The sequence below is a fragment of the Myxocyprinus asiaticus genome, chromosome 25 (assembly GCF_019703515.2).
Source record: "Myxocyprinus asiaticus isolate MX2 ecotype Aquarium Trade chromosome 25, UBuf_Myxa_2, whole genome shotgun sequence".
NCBI lineage: Eukaryota > Metazoa > Chordata > Actinopteri > Cypriniformes > Catostomidae > Myxocyprinus > Myxocyprinus asiaticus.
The window spans coordinates 9,003,760-9,031,303 of record NC_059368.1 but is presented as its reverse complement, the minus strand read 5'-3'; the positions used below and the strand labels follow the sequence as shown (position 1 = coordinate 9,031,303).

At 38.5% G+C, this 27,544-nt stretch overlaps 1 protein-coding gene across 2 annotated transcripts; it reads right to left on the bottom strand.

Moving 5' to 3' along the window:
• Positions 1-10,436: 10,436 nt before the first annotated feature.
• LOC127416062 (inactive hydroxysteroid dehydrogenase-like protein 1) lies at positions 10,437-27,538 on the bottom strand. Of its 2 annotated transcripts, none has more exons than XM_051655177.1 (4): positions 27,160-27,538; positions 25,257-25,702; positions 23,046-23,264; positions 10,437-10,732 (listed from the first exon to the last, which is right to left on the bottom strand). In XM_051655177.1, the coding sequence occupies exons 1-4, from the start codon at positions 27,380-27,382 to the stop codon at positions 10,571-10,573; spliced, it is 1,050 nt and encodes a 349-aa protein (XP_051511137.1). In that variant the 5' UTR covers positions 27,383-27,538; the 3' UTR covers positions 10,437-10,570. The 2 variants fall into 2 exon arrangements, with proteins under 2 accessions (XP_051511137.1, XP_051511138.1); XM_051655178.1 differs by lacking the exon at positions 10,437-10,732 and adding an exon at positions 22,449-22,942.
• Positions 27,539-27,544: the final 6 nt, after the last annotated feature.

Here is a 27,544-nt window from a genome sequence, read left to right as displayed (position 1 = left end):
CTGCTTATCACCATCTTAGCAAGTTGTATGAAACGTGACTAAATAAATCTGGTTATGAGCAAGCAGTAGGCAGCTGAACCAGATGATATTAGTAAACCCTGCAACCTCTGACTATGAACGGGACTGGCGATTTTGTGTTCATGAGATCTATGCAATTAATCGGCCGGCATATGACTCTAAGCAACAATCCGGACCCGAATGAAAGGATAATGAAAGTTAGGATGATTCAGAGTAATCAATAACTTAAAAAAGATTACACTAAAAGGATGATCAGAAATCAATTAGCACTTAAATCTAAATTAGAGGTTCTACTTAAATTGGAGTCAGATAAAATTAATAATGGAGTCAGCTGATAAAGTGCAAATTAATAAGTGTTTTTGGTTCAGCGCTCAGAAAAGACAGAACAACACAGAAACATTCAGGGGCCATTCTACTGGAATCCAACATCAGACCAATAGGTTTGGCAATACCCCTCTTTTTTTACAGATGTAAAAAGTATGATTTTCCTGTATAATTAATGGTTAAAATTTTTATTATGTTTAACAAGAGAGTACATGTACTTTTTACGGGCGTTCCCAGAATTCCCTGCATGACCCATTACATTTCTTTATATTTTATGGGAATAGTTATGTTTCTTCTTATTTTTAATATCAGTTATGTACTTTGGGGTGTTCTGTGTTATATCTGATGTAGTTTAGTTAATGTTTATTGCATAATTTTAATTTCACATGTGTTACCCTGATGGTGTTTAGTGTTTGTGTGAGTGAGACTGAGTGCTGTCTCTTCATGTAAATCGGTCATTGCTCCTGGATGAGCCACTATTGATGAACTTCATATCATCATGTGCCCTTCTGTAAATACTATGGTGGTTAACAATACATTATAAAGTGAAAAGCTGATTTTTACAGTTTCAGAAGGTTAATATATTAAGTTTATCATTTAATAATATAAACAATGGTTCTGCACCATAAAATATACCGTAAAAACAACAGTTTTAAACTGTAAAATGTACAGGTTGTTCTGTAAAGTTGTTTACATTTTTACTGTATTTTTTACATAATTATTCTGGCAACCACAGCTGCCTTATTTTTTTTTTACAGTGTAGTTACACATACTAACCAACACAGCTTTTGGAGTAAATAAAAATAATATAAAAATGTTAGTTGAAGTTGATGTAGGTTTTGAAATGATTTGGATGCAAAATAATGAAATGCCATCTCAGAAATATTATAATTTAAAAGATAGATTGTTCTCTTCCGATTCATGATTTTAAATTTTTTAACATAATTATTTAAATAAATATGAGGTATGATGTCTTATCTCATTTAATACTTAAAACGAGGATGTGATGTTTTAACTTTCTTTTTTGTTTAAAATAAAATATATGTAAATGAATTAATTATACATGTTATTTATGGAATATGTTTGAAACTATATGGTTATTGAAACTAAACTTTTTTTTTATTTGTTTGTTTTAGTTTTCTCACTTTGATGTATGATTTGTATATTGTTTTTAGTAAAATATGTAAAAATAAAAAGTATATATATATATATATATATATATATATATATATATATATATATATATATATATATATATATATATATAAAACATTCCAGCTCAGGGGAATTTACAAAACTTTTGTTTTATTTATTTTTTTCTTAGATAGATAGATAGAGTATATCCTGTATATACAGTTTTGGGTAAGTTACTCTAAAAAAGTAATTAATTACTAACTACTAATTACATCTTGTACAGTGTATTTAGATTACTGTACTAATTACTCATTACTAATTACTTTCTAAAACCCTTCTCAACCAGATAAAAAATACAAGGATAGACATGAAACTGTTCTTTTAATTCTTTCAAATAAATCATATAAAGTCAAATAAATTATTCATGAACTGGCCAAAGAATTTAAGGGGGCAGCGTTAAATTAGAAAGCATATTTTAACATCAGACGTTAAATTTAGATTTTAAATTCACTATTGTTTTATATAGAATTGTTCTATAGTCTATAAAATATTTAACAATTATTGGCACTACAGGAGGCTGCCATCGTTATGTGCTTTTGAACAAAAATACAAAAATATTGAATAAATAAAATCACTTTATAACAGATATGTCTCATGAAAAAAGAAACCGGTTCCTTTTCAAAAGTTTCATTTCAAGCAAGGAAAGTGTCCTACATTTTGCTCTCTCAGCCTCATTGACACAGTTGTGATGGAGTGTACATTCATTCTACACATCACTATGATTTGTTTCTATGGCAGCAATATAAATGTGGGAGGAAAAACATTTTAAATGACAACATCAAAACAAACAAGAATTATGAGTATAGAGTGCTTAAGTAACTCACTGACACTTATACATATATACACACAAAAAAAACATGATATATCACTAAGTATTTATTGTCATAGTCAAGGATGGATTAAGAACTGAGTACACCATGGAGGCCCCCCGCCCCCCATGACATGTCACATGACTATGTTCACTTTTATGCGGTACAGGACACTTGCCAGATTTGGTCAGATTTTTCAAATTGACGGAAGAAAAGTTTGTAGCAATGTCTTACACGGCCAATTACATGTAATTTTTAAATATGAACCGATCCAAAATCATGCATTATTAATGGGGATGTGCACGGTTTTCAAACAACAAAATCACTATTCGGTTATTCTGCACGTGTAAGGTCTTCAACCCGTTCTGAGTTCGACGGTATCCAACAAACCTACAGGTTTTGGGCCAGGTTCTGGTCAGTTTTTCAAGTATAGGCTACAGGGCGAGTTACGGGCTGTTCACACATGTCAAGGCCATGTAAACACGCACTGGACAGATGTCTTTGATTGTTGTGCCACAACAAAAAGAACTTTAATATTTATAAACGCATCTCAAGACACCTGTGTTCTGTTTTACAATTTGTTGTGCAGGACCGTAGCATTTATTAAACACTGTTTAAGTTAAAATAATTTCAATATTTATTAACACATCTTGAGACACCTGTGTTTTGTTTCACCATTTGTTGTGCTGCATCAAACTTTTTCAGCGCTGGTGTCACAAATCGACATTCTGATGAAGTTCAGGTTGCAAAGAGGACTTAATGTGACTGTTACACATGATTCCAGATTGTTTTTCACCTGGCAAAGTTTCAGCACTTGATAAACGGTGTGTTTTTTCCCCCCTTTTGCTCTGGTGTGCAGACAATTATTATACAAGTTAAATGCTGAATAATTTAAAAATCAAAGCATCCCAAATAAGTCCTATAAAGTTTGTTGCCTTATGGAAACTGAACCTGCCAGAGCAGAATTACGCATTTTCCATTGATTAAGAATAGGCCTACTATGTTGCAGGCACTGACAGATTATTTTTGTTCGACTTTAATGTGATTTTATCATTTGAAGATCTATGCATTGTGCTGTTTAGGCTTATAGCTCACTGTGCACTTTATTCCCTGCTAATCTGAGATTGTGTTTAATGCATCCTTGGCAATAAATGTTCTTTATTCCCAAGTCCCATGAAATAACAAAATAACCGTTCGTGAACTCTCGTGGTTAACCAAATATTACAAAATGTTACCATGCACATATTTAGGGTATTAACGCACCTTTCTCTTTATCATTATACATTAAATGCATGCAGGACTTAAACATTTTAAGGTCCTCCATACTGTTGCATGAAGTCTGTCGCTTATATGAATTTAAACCATCAGTTTTGTACATAGCCAGGGTAAACTGCACCTTCTCTTTGTGTTTGAAAGCGTTTTGTAAATCAGACGCTGTTCTCTGTAGTCCTTCAAATAAATGCATTGCACCTGTGAGACGCAGATTCCCTGAGTGCGCACTCAAGTGCCGGTGCTCGCGCTGTTGTCATCCAGCACGCATTCGGTCAAACAAATGGTATTTCACATAAGGCTGACATTTACCTGGATTTATAATAGGTATCTCAAAATAAATAAATAATTGATTTAGAGCTTGGGGCCCTTTGGGTTTAGAGGCTCCTGGGCAATGGCCCAACCAGCCCAGTGGTTAATCCGTCCCTGGTCATAGTGTATCAAAATCTATCCAATTAAAAGTAAAAACGTGCATTTTGTAATCTCAAAAAATAAATAAATAAAATTAAATAAAAAATACTATCTATCTCCTCCAGAGTATAATTTCAGTACTTTCTTTCAAGTATTTCAGTAATACTGGACGATAAGTATTTGTAGAGATATTTCTCTTAAAGACCCCAAGGAAGTCTTCAGTCTTCAATTCTGAATTCAGTAATCAGTCTTGGTTACTGATGTAACCTCTGTTCCCTGATGGAGGGAATGAGACGTTGTGTCAATGTAGTGACACTAGAGGTTCGATCTTGAGAGCCCCAATCACCTTTGCTTAAAATAGAAAATGGAATTTGCATGCCACACTCCGCCCCGGACATATGGGTATGAAAGGAGATGGCGTGCACTACTCAATCAGATTTACGCTGAGGAGCCGATAGAGAGTCCTGGCTATGTCAGCGGCTGGTTCAGCGCCATGGCAGGAGGAACAAAACGTCTCGTTCCCTCCATCAGGGAACAGAGGTTACATCAGTAAACAAGACATTCCCTGTCTGTCACTCACTTGACGTTGTGTCGATGTAGTGACACTAGGGGTTCCTATAGGAAACGCCACAGCCGCTGAACCGTGTCACCAGGTACGGAAGAGTGGACACAGGCAAGCTGCTGCATGCCTCGCAGCATGCGCTCAACCACATCGTGACTTTCCAGCGAGTTAGGTAAGGCGACTCCCTAGTCCCGTTAAGGGGGGAGGAGGCACTTACCCAAGGAGGCTACCGGTGGAGCCTTTCCTGATTTGCTGTTAAGCAATTTCCCGCAGAGCACTTTATAGAATAGCGCTGGGAAGTGCTCTTCCATCTCCAGGAGGGAGGGCACTACGGAGACCACATCCTACCGGAGGGAGGTTAACATGTGGAGAATACCTCACATGGACTTACCAACGGGGAAGTTCACATATGGAATGATACCACTGGAGGACCCTATCTACAGAGAGGGTACGCAGCAACAGTGGCCGAGGCAGAGAAAGCTCTGGCGAAGGGAAACACAGGGTTCACCTATGGGGAAACCGAACAGTGGAAACTCATCATACGGGATTACCGAGGGGAATCACCACATATGGAGCACTGAGCCCGAGCACATGGGCTCACCTGAAAAGGGGCATACCACGAGTACTGGGCCTGGTGCCGTAACTCCTCCACCGAGTTCGTCACTGTACAGTGCTTAAGAATTAAAAAGGCGTCCGGGGTTCACCGGATACGGGGAACTGTTGTGGACAAAAGGCACACATTATCACCTTTGAAAAAGGGGAAAGGCGCAATGCAAGCGGTACACCAAACCAGCCGCCCTACCTGCTGTTACCGTGTAACTCTCGGGTCGAAACCGGCTCTATGCGTAGTTTGTAAAACCTTGCGAAGGTATTGGGTGTAGCCCAACCCGCAGCTCTGCATAAGTTTGCTAGAGAGGCCCCCCTTGCCAGTGCCCAGGAGGACGCAACACCTCTAGTGGAGAGCGCCCAGACTTCCAAGGGGCACGGCAAGTCCTGCGATTGGTATGCAAGGAAAATGGCATCCACAATCCAATGGGCCAGCCTCTGCTTGGAGACAGCTTTCCCCTTCTGCTGCCCTCCAAAACAGACAAAGAGCTGCTCCGAGCATGTAAAGCTCTGCGTGCAGTCCAGATAGATGCGCAGGGCACGAACTAGACACAGCAACGACAAGGCTGGGTGTCCCTCCTCTGAAGGGAGCACTTGCAGGTTCACCACCTGGTCCCGAAAGGCCTCCAGCCTCCACGACAGCAGCACCAAGGTGACGACTGGACTTCCCTTACCCAGGCAGGGTGGTTCGCGGCAAGGCAGAGAAGGCACCCCACCTGGAAGACAGCCCAGGAGGGACGTGCTGCTCTGCAAGCCCGCAACGGTGGCCGGTGACTGGGACGGGAAAGCGACCCCAGGAACCAGCGCACTTACCTGTTCGCCGACTGTCTCTCGACGGAGAACGAGGGAACGGGAGTTACTCGCATTCACCTGATTGACCAGAAAGACTTCCAGCTCTTGGCCGTCGTGAGTGCGCTGGCCCAGGGAATTAGAAAACTGCCCAAAATGCCCCCCTTGAGAGATGGGCACATTGAGAAAGCGGACTTTCTCGGCATCACGCATCTCCACAAGGCTGAGCCACAGGTGCCGCTCTTGGACCACAAGAGTGGACATCGTCCGGCCCAGGGCGCGCGCCGTGACCTTCGTAAGGCGAGGTCGGTCGCAGTACGCAGTTCCTGCATCAGTCCCGGGTCGGTCCTACCCTCGTGCAGACCTTTCAGCGCCTGGTGGACCTGCAGGATGGCCATGGCATGCACGGTGGAAGCGGCCTGAACCGTGGCCTTGTAAGCCTTCATCATTAAAGAGGAAGAGAACTTACAGGCCTTGGAATGGAGCCATGGTCAGTCGCGCCAGGTGGCTGTGCCCTGCGGGCATCAATGCACCGCTATGGCGCGCTCTACCTGGGGAAGCTCGACATATTCCTTAGCCGCTCACAATGAGAACATGACCCTTCCACGAAAGCTGCCTCGGCATGCTGGCACCCCAAGCACTCGAGATAGATTTCATGGCTATCCAGAGGGGAGAGATAATGGCCACATCCAGTAGCACAAATGTGGAAGGACATCTTTAAAAAGATGCCAAGCGTTTGCGCGAGCTCTTTTTGAAGGAAATATACTCTTTTGAATATACTCTTTTAACAACCATAGACTCAGCTGCCGAAGTGCCCAGGGGAAGCACAACACTCAACCGTGCGAGGGTGACCGCAGATAGGCACCGTAAAATCCAGCAGCGTAAGTGAAAGGTGAGAGGACGAACACAAGCATGCATTTGGCTCCAAAGAAAAAATCTGAATGAGTGGTGTACGCCATCTCCTTTTATACCCGTATGTCCGGGGCGGAGAGTGGCATGCAAAATCCACTTGCCAATTCTCATTGGCCTTTTCTATTTTAAGCAATCGATCTCAAGATCGAACCCCTAGTAAGGGGGGCCTGGGTAGCTCAGTGGTAAAGATGCTGGCTACCACCCCTGGAGTTCGCTAGTTCGAATCCCAGGGCATGCTGAGTGACTCCAGCCAGGTCTCCTAAGCAACCAAATTGGTCCAGTCACATGGGGTAACCTCCTCGTGGTCGCTATAATGTGCTTCGTTCTCGGTGGGGCGCGTGGTGAGTTGAGCGTGGTTGCCGTGGTGGATGGCGTGAAGCCTCCACACGCGCTATGTCTCCATGGCAACGCACTCAACAAGCCACGTGATAAGATGTGTGGGTTGACGGTCTCAGACGCAGAGGCCACTGGGATTCGTCCTCCACCACCCAGACTGAGGCGAATCACTACGTGACCACGAGGACTTAAAAAGCACATTGGGAATTGGGCATTCCAAAATTGGGAGAAAAAGGAAAAAATCAAAAAAAAAAAAAAAAAAAAAAGATAGAACCCCTAGTGTCACTACATCAACACAATGTCGATTGAGTGACAGACAGGGAACTCTTCACAAGGGCAGTTTTCTTTCCTGTGTTGACCTATTTTTCCTATTGAAACAGGAAGTTTGGGTTGCACACATCAAAGGGTCCATCCCTTTTTAAAAAATAAAATAAAATAGCCAATAGGCTTTTAGATGTCATAGCCATGAAACATAATTTGACTTGCTAATGAAGGCAGATACATTCTCATTCTAGAGAGCATTTGATTGCAAAATGAGCTAAGCACCTTCAAATGGATGTTAGAGCACCCTAAATTGACACTTCGCTTAGCTCTGCCTTAAAAGCGTTTCTGACCAATCCTGTCTTAGCAATTTTTACCCCACCGCCATTTCTCTGACAAGGTTTGCCTTTTACAAAGAGAGCCTACGGTGGTAATGTGTGTTTGAGCAGTTTTAAGTGGGATTTTATCGAAATTATCCCAAAAAATTACAAAACTGTTGCTGGGTCACTTGAAATAGTGACACGATGTACCTAGAGAGGATACCTGCAGTGTTTTTTTCTTTCTTTAAATGAATATTGAGAATAGCATACTATGGATTAAAGTGTGTCATTCCTCATTCCCAAATGAGCATGTATACCATCAACAAGGACTACACCTACATTTGCTCCAATGTAAATTAAAGCTAATATCTTAATATTAATTAATTTATGTACTGATTCAGGTCTTAGTAAAGGTGATAGTAAATAAAGAGTTCACAGCATCAAAGTGAGTGTGTTATGAGATGTTATAAGCAGTTCTTTTCATTTACACTAATGTCATCAGGTGTGTAATCACTATCAAATTACGCTTTTCTCTTTTCAAGTGACTGTGATGATCGTTTGCCTTAATTCTAATTCACAGTCTTCAATCAAATTACTGTGTAATTTAACAATTTCTTTTACAAAAAATGTCAGATAAATATGCTTGACAATGTCACTCTTCATTCCAGCCCACGTAATAATATTACCATTCCGTTTATGAGAATATTTTGCCAAAAAGCGAGGCATTCACAGCAATCTCCCATTCATTCCTATGCGTAGATATGCAAAGCTTTTCAGAGTGAGAAACCTTAACCAAGGGGGGCAGAGCTTAGTGAAGGGTCAATTGAATAACCTTTTGGCAGATTTCCATTTCCACACAAACACACAACATTCTTGCATCAAAGCTTGTAAATGTTCATGATCTAAATCAGTCTCCTAATTTGCAGTCGCATCATTCTGCTTTTATGTGTCCAAAGCGAAAGCTGACTAGACCAGTGGTTGCAGCATTCATGTGCAGAGAAAACATAGCTATTCATTACATTATTGTACATTCAAAACATTTATAAACAAAGGCAGTGTTATTCATATGTAAAATTGCTTTTATTAAGTTTGGCTACATTAAAAACCAGTTCATCGAAATTCTTTTTTACATCTATATGCAAGTCTTCCTCAGAATTTCCCTTCCATAAAGAAAATTTATTCTTTATGCTGCTTCATTCCTTCGTTTCTTCAAGACCTAACAAAAGTTGTGTGGTACAACAGCCAATCAGTTGACTCTCCCTCGTTTCCTTCTAAAATGTAACAATTAATTTCTTTCCTCATATACAGTACATAACATATTCTTTCTGCTTCAGATCATGCTTTGGGACTATACTCTGTGGTTAGGTTTAGATATGGGGTTTAGGTAAAGGCATAACATTAAGAAGCATGTACACAATGTCTGACATGCATAATTTCCGCTTACTTCCGCATTACACATCCGTAGATTTGCACGTCTACAATTCATCCGATTTCATGTGAATTAGCCATCTCATACAATTTTGTATGACTACTCATGAGATCAGGTTAAAGAGACTGTAAATATGAAATGCATATATATATATATATATATATATATATATATATATATATATATATATATATATATATATACACACCTGCTAAAAGTAAATTTGGTCAACTTTTAGGCGTACATTAGCATATCGATGTCCTCAAAGCTAACAGACATGGATTAAAAGCCACAACAGCCTCCAGTTTTGTCTTCATGTGGTCTTTAAAACCTGTTAGAATTCTAACATTTTGAAAAATTGGAGGCCACGTCCACACTAATATGTTTTCATTTTAAAAAATGCATTGTTTTGCTACACTTATCCCTCTAATCCACACAAGAACAATGTTTTCCTCCCCTGAAAATTAAAACTTCTGAAAACGCTTTCCATAACCTCATACTTTGAAAGAAGTATAAGGTTAGAAAACTGAAAATGGAGTTTTAAAATTAAACAGATTAGTGTGGACGTGGCCTGAATCTCTGGGATGCAAAAGTCAACATCTAATGGTCTGCCAGCAATTGTTTTTCCTCTTTTGCCCCATCCAAACTTCCTCAGAGATTTTGGTCACTCTCGAACTGCATGTTCAGCTTGTTTTGCATCAGAGCAACCTCAGAGCTCAACTTCGGCTGCCAAGAAGAAGAAAAGCTGGCAGGGTTTTTAGCTGAAGTAATATTATGAGTCCGTCGCTTACTTGACCGACATCCCACCTTGGTGCACAACAGGTAGAACACCTCTATAACATTCAATACAAGAGACACACAAGCTACCACCAGCATAAAGATAATAAAGATGGTCTTCTCCGTGGGACGGGACATGAAGCATTCTACGGTGTAGGGGCAAGGGGACTGGGAACAAGTAAATTTAGCGATCATGATAAAGCCATATAAATAATACTGTCCAATAATGAAAGCAATCTCCAGGATGATTTTGAAGAACAGCTGGGTCAAATAGCTGCCAAGCAGGTTTCCCTTAATCTTGACATGGCCCCTTTCATCTGTGTATTTAGGTGCCTTCAACATATGCCCATCACCAAGACTTTGTATCTTCTCCCTGAGTTTTTTTTCTTGGTGAATGATTGTCACCGCATGGCCGAGGTACACTAAAGTCGGAGTGGACACAAAGATGATCTGTAATACCCAGAAGCGGATGTGAGAGATAGGGAACTGCCAGTCGTAGCACACATTCTCGCAACCAGGTTGTAATGTGTTGCAGACCAGGCTAGATTGTTCGTCACCCCATACGCTCTCGGCCGCTGCTCCCAGCACCAAGATTCTGAAGATGAAGAGAACGCTCATCCATATTTTCCCAATGACGGTGGAGTGGGACTGCACCTTGTCTAGTAAAGCCGAGAGAAATCCCCAGTCTCCCATATTTGTTGATGCTCAGATGATCCTACAAAAGAGAAAAAGTAATGGAATCATAAGAAAGAGAAGGAAAACAGGTAAAAAACAAAGTCCATTTTATGTCAAACCTAATCAATAAGTTTTTAAATGCCTGTCTTCAGTATTAACATATTCAGACCACCCCGGAACAATTAATAGACTTAATTAATTATTAATAAGTCTTTCTGACAAGTTCTGATGTTATTGTGTCCAAAAATGTTCATAAAGAAAAGCATACCATATTGTAAAGACATTTATACAGATTCAACAACAATAAGAAACATTATTAATAAATTATTAATAGTAATACATTAACATATAGTACAAAAAATAAATAACTAAATGAATAGCAAATATCGATACAAAACGTACAAAGGTTTGCATTAGATAGCAAGAAAAAACTTCAAAGTCTAAGATCTGAATCATAAGAAACTTCTCTGCGTATTGGCAAATTTTTATGTGAACGAATTTTGGTTTAAAACAAACAATCTTTTTGTAACTAAAAAGTTTTTAAGATACACTACTCAAGCTTTAGAGGTAAAGTACAATGAGAGAGCTTGTTAATTAGCTGTAAGTAATTAAGCACTTAGCATGATAGCCTGATTTATTCTAAAACATTCTCATCTCACAGCACAAACAGAGCATTATTATGTAGACTAACTTGAAAAATGTTTAAGTGAAAAGAATATACAATGAAATATTGATTTAACTTACCTTTAGCGAAGTACACCTCTTCCTGATACAAACTGAGCCACATACCAAGTGATAGCCAACAAAAACTGAACCTTGATTTTTTGGCTTTGCTGAGATTGCGTAATTGCTGAAAGAGCCCAAATGTCACGTTGTCTGAGGGTAAGCAGACGAAAATGACTGGATCTTGAACGTATGTAGAGGAGTGTCACATTAATGATTGAAAGGTCTAACAATAATACAGTTTGTACCACACTCAGTTTTCTGACCCATGCATTTAAAATTACTCTGTCAGCTATTAGGCAAAAAATAGCAATTTATAGAGTAGTATAAGTACTTCCACTGACGTGATTATTTTTTTAATTAATATTTCATTCTTCTCATTCCCAAATACAAAGGGACCATCTTGTAATGTACAGTACTAAATTCAATCAAAAATGTTATTTAATCAGCTTGACAAACGTCTAACAATTGACACAATGGTTAAGTTTACTGAAACTTGCCATAAAACTGAACTCAAACTTTGATTTCAGAGTAAAATGAAAAGAAGAAGAAAAAAACCCCTTGTGATTTTCAACCAACATTTTCATCAAATGAGGTTCCAAATGTAAGTTAGAGAGGAGCTTGTTCATCTAGGCCTGCCAATCCTATCTCAAGGATATACAAGCGACTGCTTCCCAATTCTTCCAGGCATCCCTTCACCTCCTCATATCCACCTTTGTATTTCATAACTTCTATACCAATTATTATTTTTAAATGGTCTTTCTATTTCTTGCTTTAGTCAGATAGTTGTGGCTGGGGGGGTGTAATCTCCAATCTCAAGCCCAGTCCTGTGCTCGAGCCCCTCCATTATGACCAGCACACCAAATCCACTTACCTTAATGCGCTCCAGGACTATATGAACCAGTGAACTCATCAATAACTAATTAATTTGTTAAACAGAGATCAGAGCACAGTGTACTTTTTTTAGATTTCGATGGAACGTCTACAGTACAAAACCGTAAAAACAATTTTTATTTATTTTTTTTACATGTAAACGGCTTGATATAGGTGTAACAAATGCCAATAAAACAGTTTTCATGTCAGAATTTTTTTACGTTTGATGTTTATTGAACCTTGCTATGCAAAAGTATAATTTCAGACTGAAATCAAAAATGAAAACAAGTAATTTTCAGCAAACATTTTTAGCAATACATTATTAATATTGTAGTGTACATTATTAATAGTGCAAAGTGTACATTTTTAAAACTTCAATGGGAATTCTAAAGTGAGACGACAGTTTCATTTTTAGAACAGAAAGTAAATTCAATCAAAATTGTAATTTAATCCACTTGCTGAATGACACATTTGACAAAAACACAGTTTGAGTTTGATGTGAAATTTGCTTCAACTAAACATACAGTTTGTTTTCAGACTAAAAAAAACAAAACCAAGTCATTTCCAGCATACATTTTCAGCAATGTACTATTGATTTTTTAAACAGATGGTCAAAGTATAGTGCACTTTGTGTGAAAATGTATTGAAAATTCTCAAGGACAAAACAACAAGCATGGGGGTTGTCAGATGTTGGAGTGGACCATCCCGACCAGGCATGAGCCACTTGGTTCAATGGCTGTTTGCTCAAGTTGACTGTGTGAATGCCTGTGTGTTCAGAAACTTTTTGGTCAGATATGGACCTCATGCATATCATCACTCTGGTCCACTGATGCCATGTTCTTGGTGGCCTCATTGCCAATTTCCCTCTTCTGAAGCTCTAGCTCACAATTCATCCAGTTCTGAATTACCTGATCTTTATTTTTGATGTCCTTCCTGTTGACATCCGGGGTCACGGGAGTGACGGTATAGTCCTGTTTGCGGTTGAGACACTCGTTGACCTTTTTTACAAACAGGTATAAGATTTCAATGACATTCAAGCATAAAGAGATGCAGGCCACCACCAACATGAACCAGATGAAGATGCTTTTCTAAGTAGGTCTTGACAAAAAGCAATCCACATTGAGAGGACATGGAAATTGGGCATAAACATATGGAGCCCAAAGAGTAAAGCTGTACAGATAGTTGTGACAAGGAGGAGGGCGTGGCCGGGCTGTGATGGTGCATGGCTGGCACTGAATCAGCTGATCAGCGGGAGAGTGAGATAAAGGGGAGCCGGAGGCGCCAGTGCGAGAGAAAGTGACGCACGCGGCTGTGCTGCATTTGTGAGTTTAAATGTATTTGGCTAAGGTGACTTCAACTGTATTTCAAAACACTACACAAATATATGTAAAACACAATTTCCAAAATAAACAGCACTCATATATTTCTATGAATGGATACATACACAAGTTCTCTGCTTTATATTAGCACATGTACTTAAAAATATATATCAAAATATATAATTCAATAGTGGAATTGGAAATATGTTCATATATGCCCATGTATTAGATTTCTGGATGGGGTTATAAGAGTTATTGCTGGCAGATTAATGAATGTCTTAGATGCTCGTATAGCTCGTAATCATATCATAAATCACTATTTTTATAGAGTTTACACTGAATTGGTACACAATATCTGTATGATGGTTAAAGTAGGGTTGGGTTACATCAGAATTAGTGTTAGATATCTGTACAAAGTTTACGGTTACGTTTAGGATGTGCATATGCATTTAAGGACATCTCATAGAATGTATTCTTATTGTATCTTTTATTTTTTAAAGACTAAAAATATTAAGCAAGCACTTCAGTCATTCCACCTTTTCATCCAATTATACAATCTAAAATGTAGCCACCTTTAAAATTATTTGTTATATATGATAAAAATGGCTCTTTTAATTTACCAACTATGAGAAGACTGAGGGAAAGTTAGAGATGCAAGTAAAGAGTAGAGATGCAAGTAACAGGTTTTCTCTATGCTTTTCTCTATCAAACAGGTAGCTGGGGAACCAAAACAAAGATGAGAATGCCCACACTATTAGTGTACAGACTCCAACCACTTTTCAGCAGTGACAACTAGAATTGGACTATTCAGCCAAAATACGTTTAATTGTGTTTTAATTGTGTCTCATTTAAGACAGTACATGACATTATCTTCTCTGTAAATGCCTGTCCATTGCCCAGCACTATAATCCTAAATAATGAGTAAACCAACTATTTAAATGGATAGTTCAAGTAAAACAGAAAATTCTGTCTTCCTTTTTTTTTCACCTGCACTTTGTTACAAACCCACATGACTTTCTTCATTTTTCTTCTGAAAATGAATGTATTCATTCATGTTTCATATACTATTCAGCTTGACATCCTTTTGTGTTCTACAGAAGAAAGAAAGTCATGGCAGTTTGGAACAACATAAAGATGAGAAAATTGCAGAATTTCCATTTATTATGGGTGAACTTCCTGTTCCGGTTGCTGCCGGCATGCTGCACGAGTCTGTGTTTGTAGCTTGCTAGCCTTCACATTCATCGTTTTATCCTTTGCCATTTTACCACGTGCTTCTGGTTTTTCCACTTTTCTGCTGTTTCAACTGTGTGTATTTTACCGCGTGCACCCGTTTCTCTCGTTTTTTCTTTTCTTTTTTCCACTTGTCTACATCTCGTGTCTCGACTGTATGCATTTGTTTTCTCCACTGTGTTTTACACAGATTATTGCATCAATCTCAAACATCTGCTGATTAGGAACCACATTGAACCAAATCGATCTCAAACCCTCACCGCTCAAGAACAACCATAACAACAACAACAAACAATTGCGGTAAGTCATGGCATCCGCTCATGTTATTTCTTCCTCCATTGCATGCCACATGTTTACTATAGCTTTTTCCATCAGCAGTGAGGGATTTACATGTGATAAATGTAAGGAATTAGTCAGGCTGAACGAGAAGGTAAATAAATTAGAGACACGCATCCAAATGCTAGTGGAGTTCAGTGAGAAAGAAAAGCCGGTTGATAATGTTTCGGATGCGGGTAGAACAGCGGGCAACACACACTGGTTTCCGGCTGTAGAGCCCCCGCAGCAGGGCGTTTGGGTGATGTCTCGGCAGCATACTCGCTCAGAAAAGCGGCACCACTCTCCTGTTCCTTTTAGGGTTTCCATTCGATTCTCCGCACATGTGATGCACCCATTGAGAATCATGTTGAAAGAGCATTAATAATTGGTGATTCTATTGTAAGGAACGTGGCAATAGAGACTCCAGCCACTATTGTTAAATGCATTTCGGGGACTCGGGCATCTGACATCAGATCAAATTTACAAGTGTTGGCTAATGCTAAATGTAGATTTTCTAAAATTGTTATTCATGTCGGCACTAACGATGTCCGGCTTCGCCAGACGAAAATCACTAAAGATAATGTTAAAGAGGTGTGCGAACTTGCACAAATGATGTCAGACACTGTAATATGCTCTCGCACCCTCCCTGCTCGTTGTGGTGACGAGGTTTATAGTAGATTAGTGTCACTGAATGGCTGGATGTCTGAGTGGTGTCCAGAGAATAGCATAGGATTTATAGACAATTGGAAGAGTTTTTGGGGTAGACCTAACCTGCTAAAGAGTGATGGACTCCATACCTCCAGGAAAAGTGCCAGTCTCATCTCTAGTAATTTGGCTCATAGTCTTAATAGTGATAATATTTGACTAACTGGGGCCCAGGTCAGGAAGCAGACAAACTGGTTAATCCGAACTTTTACCAGCTGCCTTGAGACGTCACACAGGTCACATAAACTACAACACATAGAGACTGTATCACCTAGATATCATATAGAGACTGTGTCTGTTCCCCGAACTACCAAACACAGACCCCTTACTAAATCATTTAGAAAAAATTTTATTACGGTCAAACTTGAAAAAAGAAGAAAAAAAAAAAAACTACTAATGTATAGGGCTACTTAATATTAGATCTCTTTCTAGCAAAACACTAATTGTAAATGAAATTAATATAGACCATAGTTTGGATGCGCTCATTTTGACTGAAACCTGGCTTAAACTGGATGACTATATTAACTGAAATGAAGCTACTCCCCCAGGTTATTGTTATAAACATGAGCCTCGTCTGAAGGGTTGAGGAGGAGTTGCTACAATTTACAGTAAATTTTTTGGTGTTACTCAGAGGACAGGATATAAGTTTAAGTTTTTGAACTAATAATGCTTAATGTGACACCATCAGATATAAATTTAAAAAATCTCTGTCGTCTTTTGCCCTTGCTACTGTTTATAGATCAACCGGGCCATACTCTGGTTTCCTTCAACATTCACATAGATAATGAAAATGACACACTGGGATTAGCATTTATCGATATTCTCAACTCTCTTGGAGTCAGACAAAATGTGACAGGACCAACTCATAGCCATAATCATATGCTAGATTTAATTCTGTCATATGGAGTTGATGTTGATACTATAGAAATTCTACCGCAGAGCGATGACATCTTAGATCATTACCTAATCTCTTGTTTGCTGCGATCAGCTAATGTCACTCAATCTACACCACGCTATCATTCAGGTAGAACTTCTCTTTCGACCACTAAAGATAGCTTCACTAATAATCTTCCAGAATTGTCTCACATACTCAGTAAGCCAAAAAGTCTAGAAGAACTTGATGTAATAACAGAACATATAAATACAGTCTTCTATAACACTCTTGAGAGTGTCGCCCCCTCTGATTAAAGAAAATTAAAGAAAAAAGCCCCGCAACATGGTACAATGATCACACTCATGCTTTCAAGAGAGCAGCTCGGAAAATGGAGTGCAAGTGGAAGAATACAAAATTAGATGTATTTCGTGGTGCATGGAAGGATAGTGTCTGTAGTTACAGACAGGCACTAAAAGCTGCCAGGTCAGCATATTTTAGCAAACTCATAGAAAATAACCACAACAATCCTAGGTGTTTATTCAGTACTGTGGCTAAATTGGTTAGGACTAAAGCATCGACTGAACCAGATATTCCATCACAGCACAACAGCAATGACTTCATGAATTTCTTTACTGATAAAATTGAAATAATCAGAAATAAAATTAGATCTATGCAATCAACTGTCACAGTACCTCAGAAAACAGTGTCTCATAATTTTTCTCACAAGCAACTTCAATTCTTCGCTGTCATAGGTCATGAAGAGCTAAAAAAAACTTATCAAAAAATCAAAAGCCACAACATGTATTTTAGATCCAATACCAACTAAGCTCTAAAAGAGGTATTCCCTGTAATCTCAGAACCTCTTCTTAATATTATTAACTCCTCACTATCCTAAGGACATGTCCCAAGAAACTTTAAAATGGCAGTTATCAAATCACTTAAAAAGCCACAGCTTGATCCTGGAGAATTGGCTAATTACAGACTGATTTCAAGTCTACCATTTATGTCGAAAATACTAGAAAAGGTAGTGTCCTCCCAACTATGCTCATTTCTACAGAGAAATGGTATATATGAAAAATTTCAGTCAGGATTTAGGCCCCATCACAGTATAGAGACTGCACTTATCAGAGTTACAAATTACTTGCTCTTATCATCTGATCGTGGCTGCATTTCTCTTCTAGTGCTTTTAGATCTTAGTGCTGCCTTCGACACGATAGATCATGACATTCTCTTGAATAGGCTGGAGAATTATGTTGGCATTAGTGGACTTGCATTAGCATGGTTTAGGTCCTATTTATCAGACCGCTACCACTTTGTATGTGTAAAAGAGGAATTTGTCAAATCAAACAAAAGTATGGAGTGCCACAGGGATCAGTTTTAGGGCATCTGCTTTTCTCCTTACACATGCTTCCCCTGGGAGATATTATTAGGGAATCATGGAATAAGTTTCCACTGTTATGCCGATGATACCCAACTTTATATTTCTTCTAAACCCAATGAAAATTCACAATTCTCCAAATTAGCAGTGTACCAATGAAATCAAAGATTGGATGGACAGAAATTTCCTTCTACTCAATTCTGACAAAACAGAGGTATTAATTAAAAATAAGCAGCTAAAATATAAATTGACTCTCAATGGACGTGCTCTTTTGTCATCTTCTTCAGCAAATAACTTAGGTGTTATATTTGATACCAGCCTGCCCTTTGAAAATCAAATTTCCAATGTTTGTAGAAAGCATTCTTCCACCTCAGAAATATAGCTAAGTTACGACACATGCTCTCTGTTTCTGATTCCGAAAAACTAATTCTTGTGTTCATGACCTCAAGACTAGATTATTGTAATGCATTACTGGGAGGATGTCCAGCAAGTTCAATAAATAAGCTTCAACTGGTTCAAAATGCAGCTGCCAGAGTGCTGACTACAACCAAGAAATATGATCATATTAGCCCAATTTTATCATCATTACACTGACTACCTGTTAAATTTCGTATTCATTTTAAAATTCTGTTAACTACATACAAAGCTTTGAATGGTCTAGCTCCACAATACTTAAGTGACCTTCTGACATGCTATATTCCATCACGTTCATTATGATCACAAAATTCTGGCTCATTAATAATTCCACGAATATCAAAATCCACAAAAAGAGGTAGATCCTTTTCATATTTGGCTCCTAAACTATGGAACTGTCTCCCTAACACAGTTCAGGATGCAGACACACTCACTTAATTTAGACTAAAGACTCATCTATTTAGCCAGGCATACACCTAATTTATTCATCAACTCACAATTAGGCTGCTTCAGTTAGGTCTGCTGGAACCAGAAACATCTATCATGATCTATAACTCTGCATAAAATTGAATGGCATCTACGCTAATATTATTCTATTTGTTTCCATGTCTCAGCCTTTCAAATCCCAAGGTTACCAGAGCAGGCCAGATCCAGCTCCGTTCCTGCTTGGTGTTGGACTCCACCTGCTACGTGTCGCTGAGTGATGACGACAAACTACAGCTGGTGCTAGCCAGATATCACTTCAGACTTTTGACTTCAGAGGATGAACTGATGCCAACTCCAACTGTAAGACATTGAATACTTCATATGCCACTGCCTGAACATTGGATTTAGGATGGACCCCACCGAACCTCACGAAATGGAATGCTGGTTGAACTGCGATGCACCTCATTGATCGCTGCCTGCATCACCTTTGTCTATTGATGGACTACACTCTTGAAATGGAATACATAGACTATCATTTAATTGCCAACAAAAGCCTTCATCAGCCAACTAACAAAGGACAATGCATCTATGTTAACTTCTGCAGTTAATCCAGGATGGACTTCAAAGACATTAGTCATTAATCTTAAACACTGGACCATAACGCTTACCTAATTTACAAATTTTAAACCATGACTTGCACTGCACACAAATAACTAATATTGGCATTATATTCATGTTGTTTAGCCAGAGGGGAACTGGTCCCCACAGTGAGCCTGGTTTCTCCCAAGGTTATTTTTCTCCATTAACCAACATCTTATGGAGATTTGTGTTCCTTGCCACAGTACAAATACAAATACAATTATTATTGATATATTAAATTTGTATACACAATTTACATACATATTTAATCAAACTACACAATGCTTACTCAAAGACTTTATAGATATTGCAGTTTCATTTTTGTTGTTAATGCAAGATTTCCTGTAAAGCTGCTTTGAAACGATGTGTGTTGAGAAAAGCGCTATACAAATACAAAAACTTGAGTTGAACTATCCCTTCTAAGTATGAAATCATTTTTTTTAATTTATTTTTCTTATGTTTGACTCAAATTTAATCTATTTCTGAAATTATTTTACTCTCCATAGAGACTGAATTTAATATTAGGCTTTACTGGGTAAAAGTACAGTTATCGTTTTATACTTCCGATATGTGTTAATACGAGTGAGAGTACGCGAGGAGAGTGAGTTATGTGTTCTTGGCAAGTTTAGATGCCACATTTGACACATTCTTATCCTAGCATTCAGAGATAGCACAGGCTGTCAACATGACTAGAGTTTCTAAAACAGAGCAAATATATAAATATACACATCAAGTTTTTGGACTGAACTAATAATAAGAATAATAAATTGGTAACAATTTACAATAAGGTTCCATTTGTTAACATTAGTTAATGCATTGGGTATTGTGAACAAACAATGATCAATATATTTTTTACAGCATTTATTAATGTTTGTTAATGTCAGCTAATAAAACTACAATTGTTTATTGTTATTTCATAGCGCATGAAATAATGTTAACAAATAAAACATTTGATTTAAAAAATGTATATGTTGAAATGAAGATTAATAAATGCTGTAAAAGTGTTATTCCCTGTTAATTTGTTAACTACTTTTGTTAACTAATGTTAACAAATGGAACCTTATTGTAAACTGTTACTAAAAAAATTATATAATGAAAATAGAAAACCCAATAGAAAACCCAACACAAAATCTTTTGCTAAACAGCAAGTACTGAACACGGACATATAATGTTCAAATAAAACTTCGTTTCCTCAAAAAGTGGTATTTTAGTAGGCTTTTGGTTGATATTTAAATTACTAAATGAGCAACAATTCAATAACCAACCACTGGATAATCAATGCTACAATCAAGAACATAAATCACTGCAGAGTATAACAAGTATACTAAAAATCACTAGGTGTACAAATAAATATTTTATTTAAAAAAAAGTAACAGTCAGTATCTTGTGTGGCCACCAGCTGCATTAAGTACTGCAGTGCATCTCCTCCTCATGGGCTGCACCAGATTTTCCAGTTCTTGCTGTGAGATGTTACCCCACTCTTCCACCAAGGCACTTGCAAGTTCCTGGACATTTCTGGGGGAATGGCCCTAGCCCTCACCCTCTGATCCAACAGGTCCCAGACATGCTCAATGGGATTGTGATCCGGGCTCTTCACTGGCCATGGCAGAACACTGACATTCCTGTCTTGCAGGTAATCAAGCACAGAACGAGCAGTATGGCTGGTGGCATTGTCATGCTGGAGGGTCATGTCAGGATGAGCCTGCAGGAAGGGTACCACATGAGGGAGGAGGATGTCTTCCCTGTAAGGCACAGTGTTGAGATTGCCTGCAATGACAATAAGCTCAGTCCGATGATGCTGTGAAACACCGCCCCAGACCATGACGGACCCTCCACCTCCAAATCGATCCAGCTCCAGAGTACAGGCCTCGGTGTAACGCTCATTCCTTCGACGATAAACGTGAGTCTGAACTTCACCCCTGGTGAGACAAAACCGTGACATCGGTGAAGAGCACTTTTTGCCAGTCCTGTCTGGTCCAGCGAAGGTGGGTTTGTGCCCATAGGCGAAGATGATGTCTGGTAAATACCTGCCTTACAACAGGCCTACAAGCCCTCATTCCAGCCTCTCTCAGCCTATTGCGGACAGTCTGAGCACTGATGGAGGGATTGTGCGTTTCTGGTGTAACTCGGGCAGTTGTTGTTGCCATCCTGTACCTGTCCCGCAGATGTGATATTCGGATGTACCGATCCTGTGCAGGTGTTGTTACATGTGGTCTGCCACTGTGAGGACGATCAGCTGTCCTTCCTGTAGCATTGTTTTAGGCATCTCACAGTACGGACATTGCAATTTATTACCCTGGCCACATCTGCAGTCCTCATGCCTCCATGCAGCATGCCTACGGCACGTTCACGCAGATGAGCAGGGACCCTGGGCATCTTTCTTTTGGTGTTTTTCAGAGTCAGTAGAAAGCTCTCTTTAGTGTCCTAAGTTTTTATAACTGTGACCTTAATTGCCTACCGTCTGTAAGCTGTTAGCGTCTTAATGACCATTCCACAGAGGTGCATGCTCATTAATTGTTTATGGTTCATTGAATAAGCATGGAAAACATTGTTTAAACCCTTTACAATAAAGACCTGTAAAGTTATTTGGATTTTTACAAAATTATCTTTAAAATACAATGTCCTGAAAAAGGGACGTTTCTTTTTTTGATGAGTTTATTTATGAATCTAGGTTAATGTTAACTTACACTGTTGTTCATTATAGTTCATAATGCATTATTGTAAACATATACAACTTTTTTTGTGGAAAATGTATTACTATATGTTGAAATTAACATTACTCAAGATTAACAAGTGCTGTAAAAGTGTTTATTATTGTTAATTGATGTTAAATAGTATAGTTAAATTAATGTTAACAAACACAACCTTAATGCCAAATGTTAACCTTTATTTTATTTTTTATTTTTTTTTTCAAATGTATGATCTTTGCAAATATATAAGGAGTGGATTTAAAAAACAAGAGCATAAACATTACAAAATTGTCAAAGTCTAATATAGCTTGAAAATCATGATCCAACCATTATCATTCAAGCCACTTAGAAAACTAACAAATTGATTGTGCAAACAGATATATTGAAATTCAGAGGTCTTAAACAAAGAACTCAGTATGATTGGGGTAAAGAGACAGGGTGAGTGGTTTATTTTCATCTTTAAGTTTCAACACACTTTCATCACTCATGTACTTTGATGGTCAAATGATGAAGTTTGGTCAAACTGAAGCTGAACTTTGCACACCAATTTCTAGAACCAGCAAGTCTTTCACATCGAGAGCAAGCGATCCTCTCAGATGGCTTGTGTGAACAAACGAGATCCCAGCATCCATACCCACTCTGGCATGCACTGTACCAGTCGAAACTTAAAAAAAATAAATAAATACATGAAAGCACTGAAACTTCTGCTCTCTTGAAGAGGTCTGCTTTTCACTCAGAATAAATTCACTGGAATTAGTTTTTTGTACCTGTATGGTGTGAGGCCAGTATCCTGTGGTTCTGTGAGAGACACCCAGGGTTGAAAGAGCATGGCTTGCGTACACTTGAGGACTAGGCACCAGCCAGCCAGCTGCAATGGAGCCCTCAGGTCTTTGAGGTGCAACTCTAAAAGGCAGCAAACACTGCACAAAGATTCCTCGATGGCCATATTCATAATGCAGAGCACGACTGAAGTTATCAAGAAAGGCCTATGGGGGATAGAATCTGCATTACATTTTCATGTATTAAAATGTTTTAGTAAAATGGATTACCAATTACTGTTATATTAATGCATATAAATAAAACTGATTAAAAAACATTTTTCCTTATATTTACGTAGTGGAAAACGGTGTAGAAAACATTCCTTGATTATTATTAACCAGATTGTACTGTATTTTTATTATCCACCTGGTTGAAATTATGGTTGTGGATAAATTAAAAACAAAACAAAACAACAACAAAAACACCTTTTAAGTAATTTCAGAGCAACAAAATAAATATCAAGATACACAGGTGCATCTCAATAAATTAGAATGTTGTGGAAAAGTTCATTTATTTCAGTAATTCAACTCAAATTGTGAAACTCGTGTATTAAATAAATTCAATGCACACAGACTGAAGTAGTTTAAGTCTTTGGTTCTTTTAATTGTGATGATTTTGGCTCACATTTAACAAAAACCCACCAATTCACTATCTCAACAAACTAGAATATAGTGACATGCCAATCAGCTAATCAACTCAAAACACCTGCAAAGATTTCCTGAGCCTTCAAAATGGTCTCTCAGTTTGGTTCAGTAGGCTACACAATCATGGGGAAGACTGCTGATCTGGCAGTTGTCCAGAAGACAATCACTGACACCCTTCACAAGGAGGGTAAGCCACAAACATTCATTGCCAAAGAAGCTGGCTGTTCACAGAGTGCTGTATCCAAGCATGTTAACAGAAAGTTGAGTGGAAGGAAAACGTGTGGAAGAAAAAGATGCACAACCAACCAAGAGAACCACAGCTTTATGAGGATTGTCAAGCAAAATCGATTCAAGAATTTGGGTGAACTTCACAAGGAATGGACTGAGGCTGGGGTCAAGGCATCAAGAGCCACCACACACAGACGTGTCAAGGAATTTGGCTACAGTTGTCGTATTCCTCTTAAGCCACTCCTGAACCACAGACGTCAGAGGCATCTTACCTGGGCTAAGAAGAAGAAGAAGAAGAAGAAGAACTGGACTGTTGCCCAGTGGTCCAAATCCTCTTTTCAGATGCGAGCAAGTTTTGTATTTCATTTGGAAACCAAGGTCCTAGAGTCTGGAGGAAGGGTGGAGAAGCTCATAGCCCAAGTTGCTTGAAGTCCAGTGTTAAGTTTCCACAGTCTGTGATGATTTGGGGTGCAATGTCATCTGCTGGTGTTGGTCCATTGTGTTTTTTGAAAACCAAAGTCACTGCACCCGTTTACCAAGTAATTTTGGAGCACTTCATGCTTCCTTCTGCTGACCAGCTTTTTAAAGATGCTGATTTCATTTTCCAGCAGGATTTGGCACCTGCCCACACTGCCAAAAGCACCAAAAGTTGGTTAAATGACCATGGTGTTGGTGTGCTTGACTGGCCAGCAAACTCACCAGACCTGAACCCCATAGAGAATCTATGGGGTATTGTCAAGCGGAAAATGAGAAACAAGAGACCAAAAAATGCAGATGAGCTGAAGGCCACTGTCAAAGAAACCTGGGCTTCCATACCACCTTGGCAGTGCCACAAACTGATCACCTCCATGCCACGCCAAACTGAGGCAGTAATTAAAGCAAAAGGAGCCCCTACTAAGTATTGAGTACATATACAGTAAATGAACATACTTTCCAGAAGGCCAACAATTCACTAAAAATGTTTTTTTTATTGGTCTTATGATGTATTCTAATTTTTTGAGATAGTGAATTGGTGGGTTTTTGTTAAATGTGAGCCAAAATCATCACAATTAAAAGAACCAAAGACTTAAACTACTTCAGTCTGTGTGCATTGAATTTATTTAATACACGAGTTTCACAATTTGAGTTGAATTACTGAAATAAATGAACTTTTCCACGACATTCTAATTTATTGAGATGCACCTGTATATTACATTTCGTAAAATATCATATATATGTGTATATATATATATGTTTTTTTTTTTTACAAATATATAAAAGTGCATTGTGGGTAATGTAATAACTGACCGTAGATGCAGAGAGGGCAGCCTTTCTAGCAGTCGGACGTGAACAGCCCCCCATGGAAATGTTGACCACTGCTCCTTTGCCCCTCTCTACCATAGTGGGTAGTGCCATGTGGGACACAAGAGTAGCTGCTACTATATTTCTATTCATAATGTCCCAAACTCCAGCTTCAGACAGGTCTATAAAGTCTTGAGAGAGGTCTAGAGACCCATCCAGACTGTTAATGATGAATCCAACATCTTTACCGCAGATGGCGTCTTTGATGGGTTTGCAGGCAGAGGGCCCCTGACTGAAATCAGCCTCAATCAGAATGGCCTCTACTCCGTAGGTTTCTGTGATAGCCTTGGCAGTGTCAGCCACATTTCTGATGTCACTGCTGATCAGAATCACACAGATGCCATTTCTGGCCAGTTCTTCTGCATATGCTTTAGATATTGCCTCTGAAGCACCTATAGAAACAAGGAGGTAAATATGATATATATGTACATATATTATCTTATGCAAATTAGCTTCATCTTGTTTTTAATGAACAGTACTTTAAGTTTTAAAGTGCTTTATAAACACATTTGACATATATACACTGGCGGCCAAAAGTTTGGAATAATGTACAGATTTTGCTCTTATGGAAAGAAATTGGTACTTTTATTCATCAAAGTGGCATTCAACTGATCACAATGTATAGTCAGGACATTAATAACGTGAAAAATTACTATTACAATTTGAAAAAAAAAATATTTAGAACTTCTTAAACTACTTCAAAGAGTTCTCATCAAAAAATCCTCCACGTGCAGCAATGACAGCTTTGCAGATCCTTGGCATTCTAGCTGTCAGTTTGTCCAGATACTCAGGTGACATTTCACCCCACACTTTCTGTAGCACTTGCCATAGATGTGGCTGTCTTGTCGGGCACTTCTCATGCACCTTACAGCCTAGCTGATCCCACACAAGCTCAATGGGGTTAAGATCCATAACACTTTTCCAATTATCTGTTGTCCAATGTGTGTGTTTCTTTGCCCACTCTAACCTTTTCTTTTTGTTTTTCTGTTTCAAAAGTGGCTTTTCATTTGCAATTCTTCCCATAAGGCTTGCACCCCTGAGTCTTCTCTTTACTGTTGTACATTAAACTGGTGTTGAGTGGGTAGAATTCAATGAAGCTGTCAGCTGAGGACATGCGAGGTGTCTATTTCTCAAACTAGAGACTCTGATGTACTTATCCTCTTGTTTAGTTGTACATCTGGGCTTTCCACATCTTTCTTTGCATTGTTAGAGTCAGTTGTCCTTTGTCTTTGAAGACTATAATGTACACCTTTGTATGAAATCTTAAATTTTTTTTTTGCCAATTTCAAGCATTGTATAGCCTTCATTCCTCAAAACAATGATTGACTGACGAGTTTCTAGAGAAAGCTGTTTCTTTTTTGCCATTTTTGACCTAATATAGACATGCCAATCTATTGCATACTGTGACAACTCAAAAACAAACAAAAAGACAATGTTAAGCTTCATTTAATGAAACAAATATCTTTAAGCAGTATTTGATATAATGGCAAGTGATTTTCTAGTACCAAATTAGCAATTTAGCATGATTACTCAAGGATAAGGTGTTGGAGTGATGGCTGCTGGAAATGGGCACTGTCTAGATTTGATCAAAAATGACTTTTTTCAAATAGTGATGTGCTGTTTTTTACATCAGTAATGTCCTGACTATACTTTCTGATCAGTTGAATGCCACTTTGGTGAATTAAAGTACCAATTTCCTTCCGAAACATAAAAATCTGTACATTGTTCCAAACTTTTGGCCGCCATTGTATATAAATATCATCATAACATACAATAGGATTAAATTAGTTAAACAGGTGATTATCAATGATTAATTAATGACTCAATCATTAATTCATTTTAAACCTACCACAAATGACAGCCCAATGTCCATATTGCTGACTCAGATCCCTATGGCAGACAAGACGTGGAATAAAGTGAAGCCTTATCAGGCTATAACAGTCCCTCATAAATACTACAGCCTTGCTGACTGTGTAACATGCACCCACCAGTGCCAATGTTTCTACATAACAACTGCACGATCTGGCAATTTCTCTGTACAAAAGCTGGAAACTGTCAACAGCCGCCATCATACGCTATAATTTGTACAATTCTTTACCTTAAATTGGGGGGGGGTACTATTTTCCTTTCAAAGGATTAGTTTGCACGCAATTAGCTCAGCTACGTTTTTTCCCCCGATATCAGTAATATTTCACCGGTTCTTTCCTCTCCTTTCCTGCTGTAACGTGAATCAC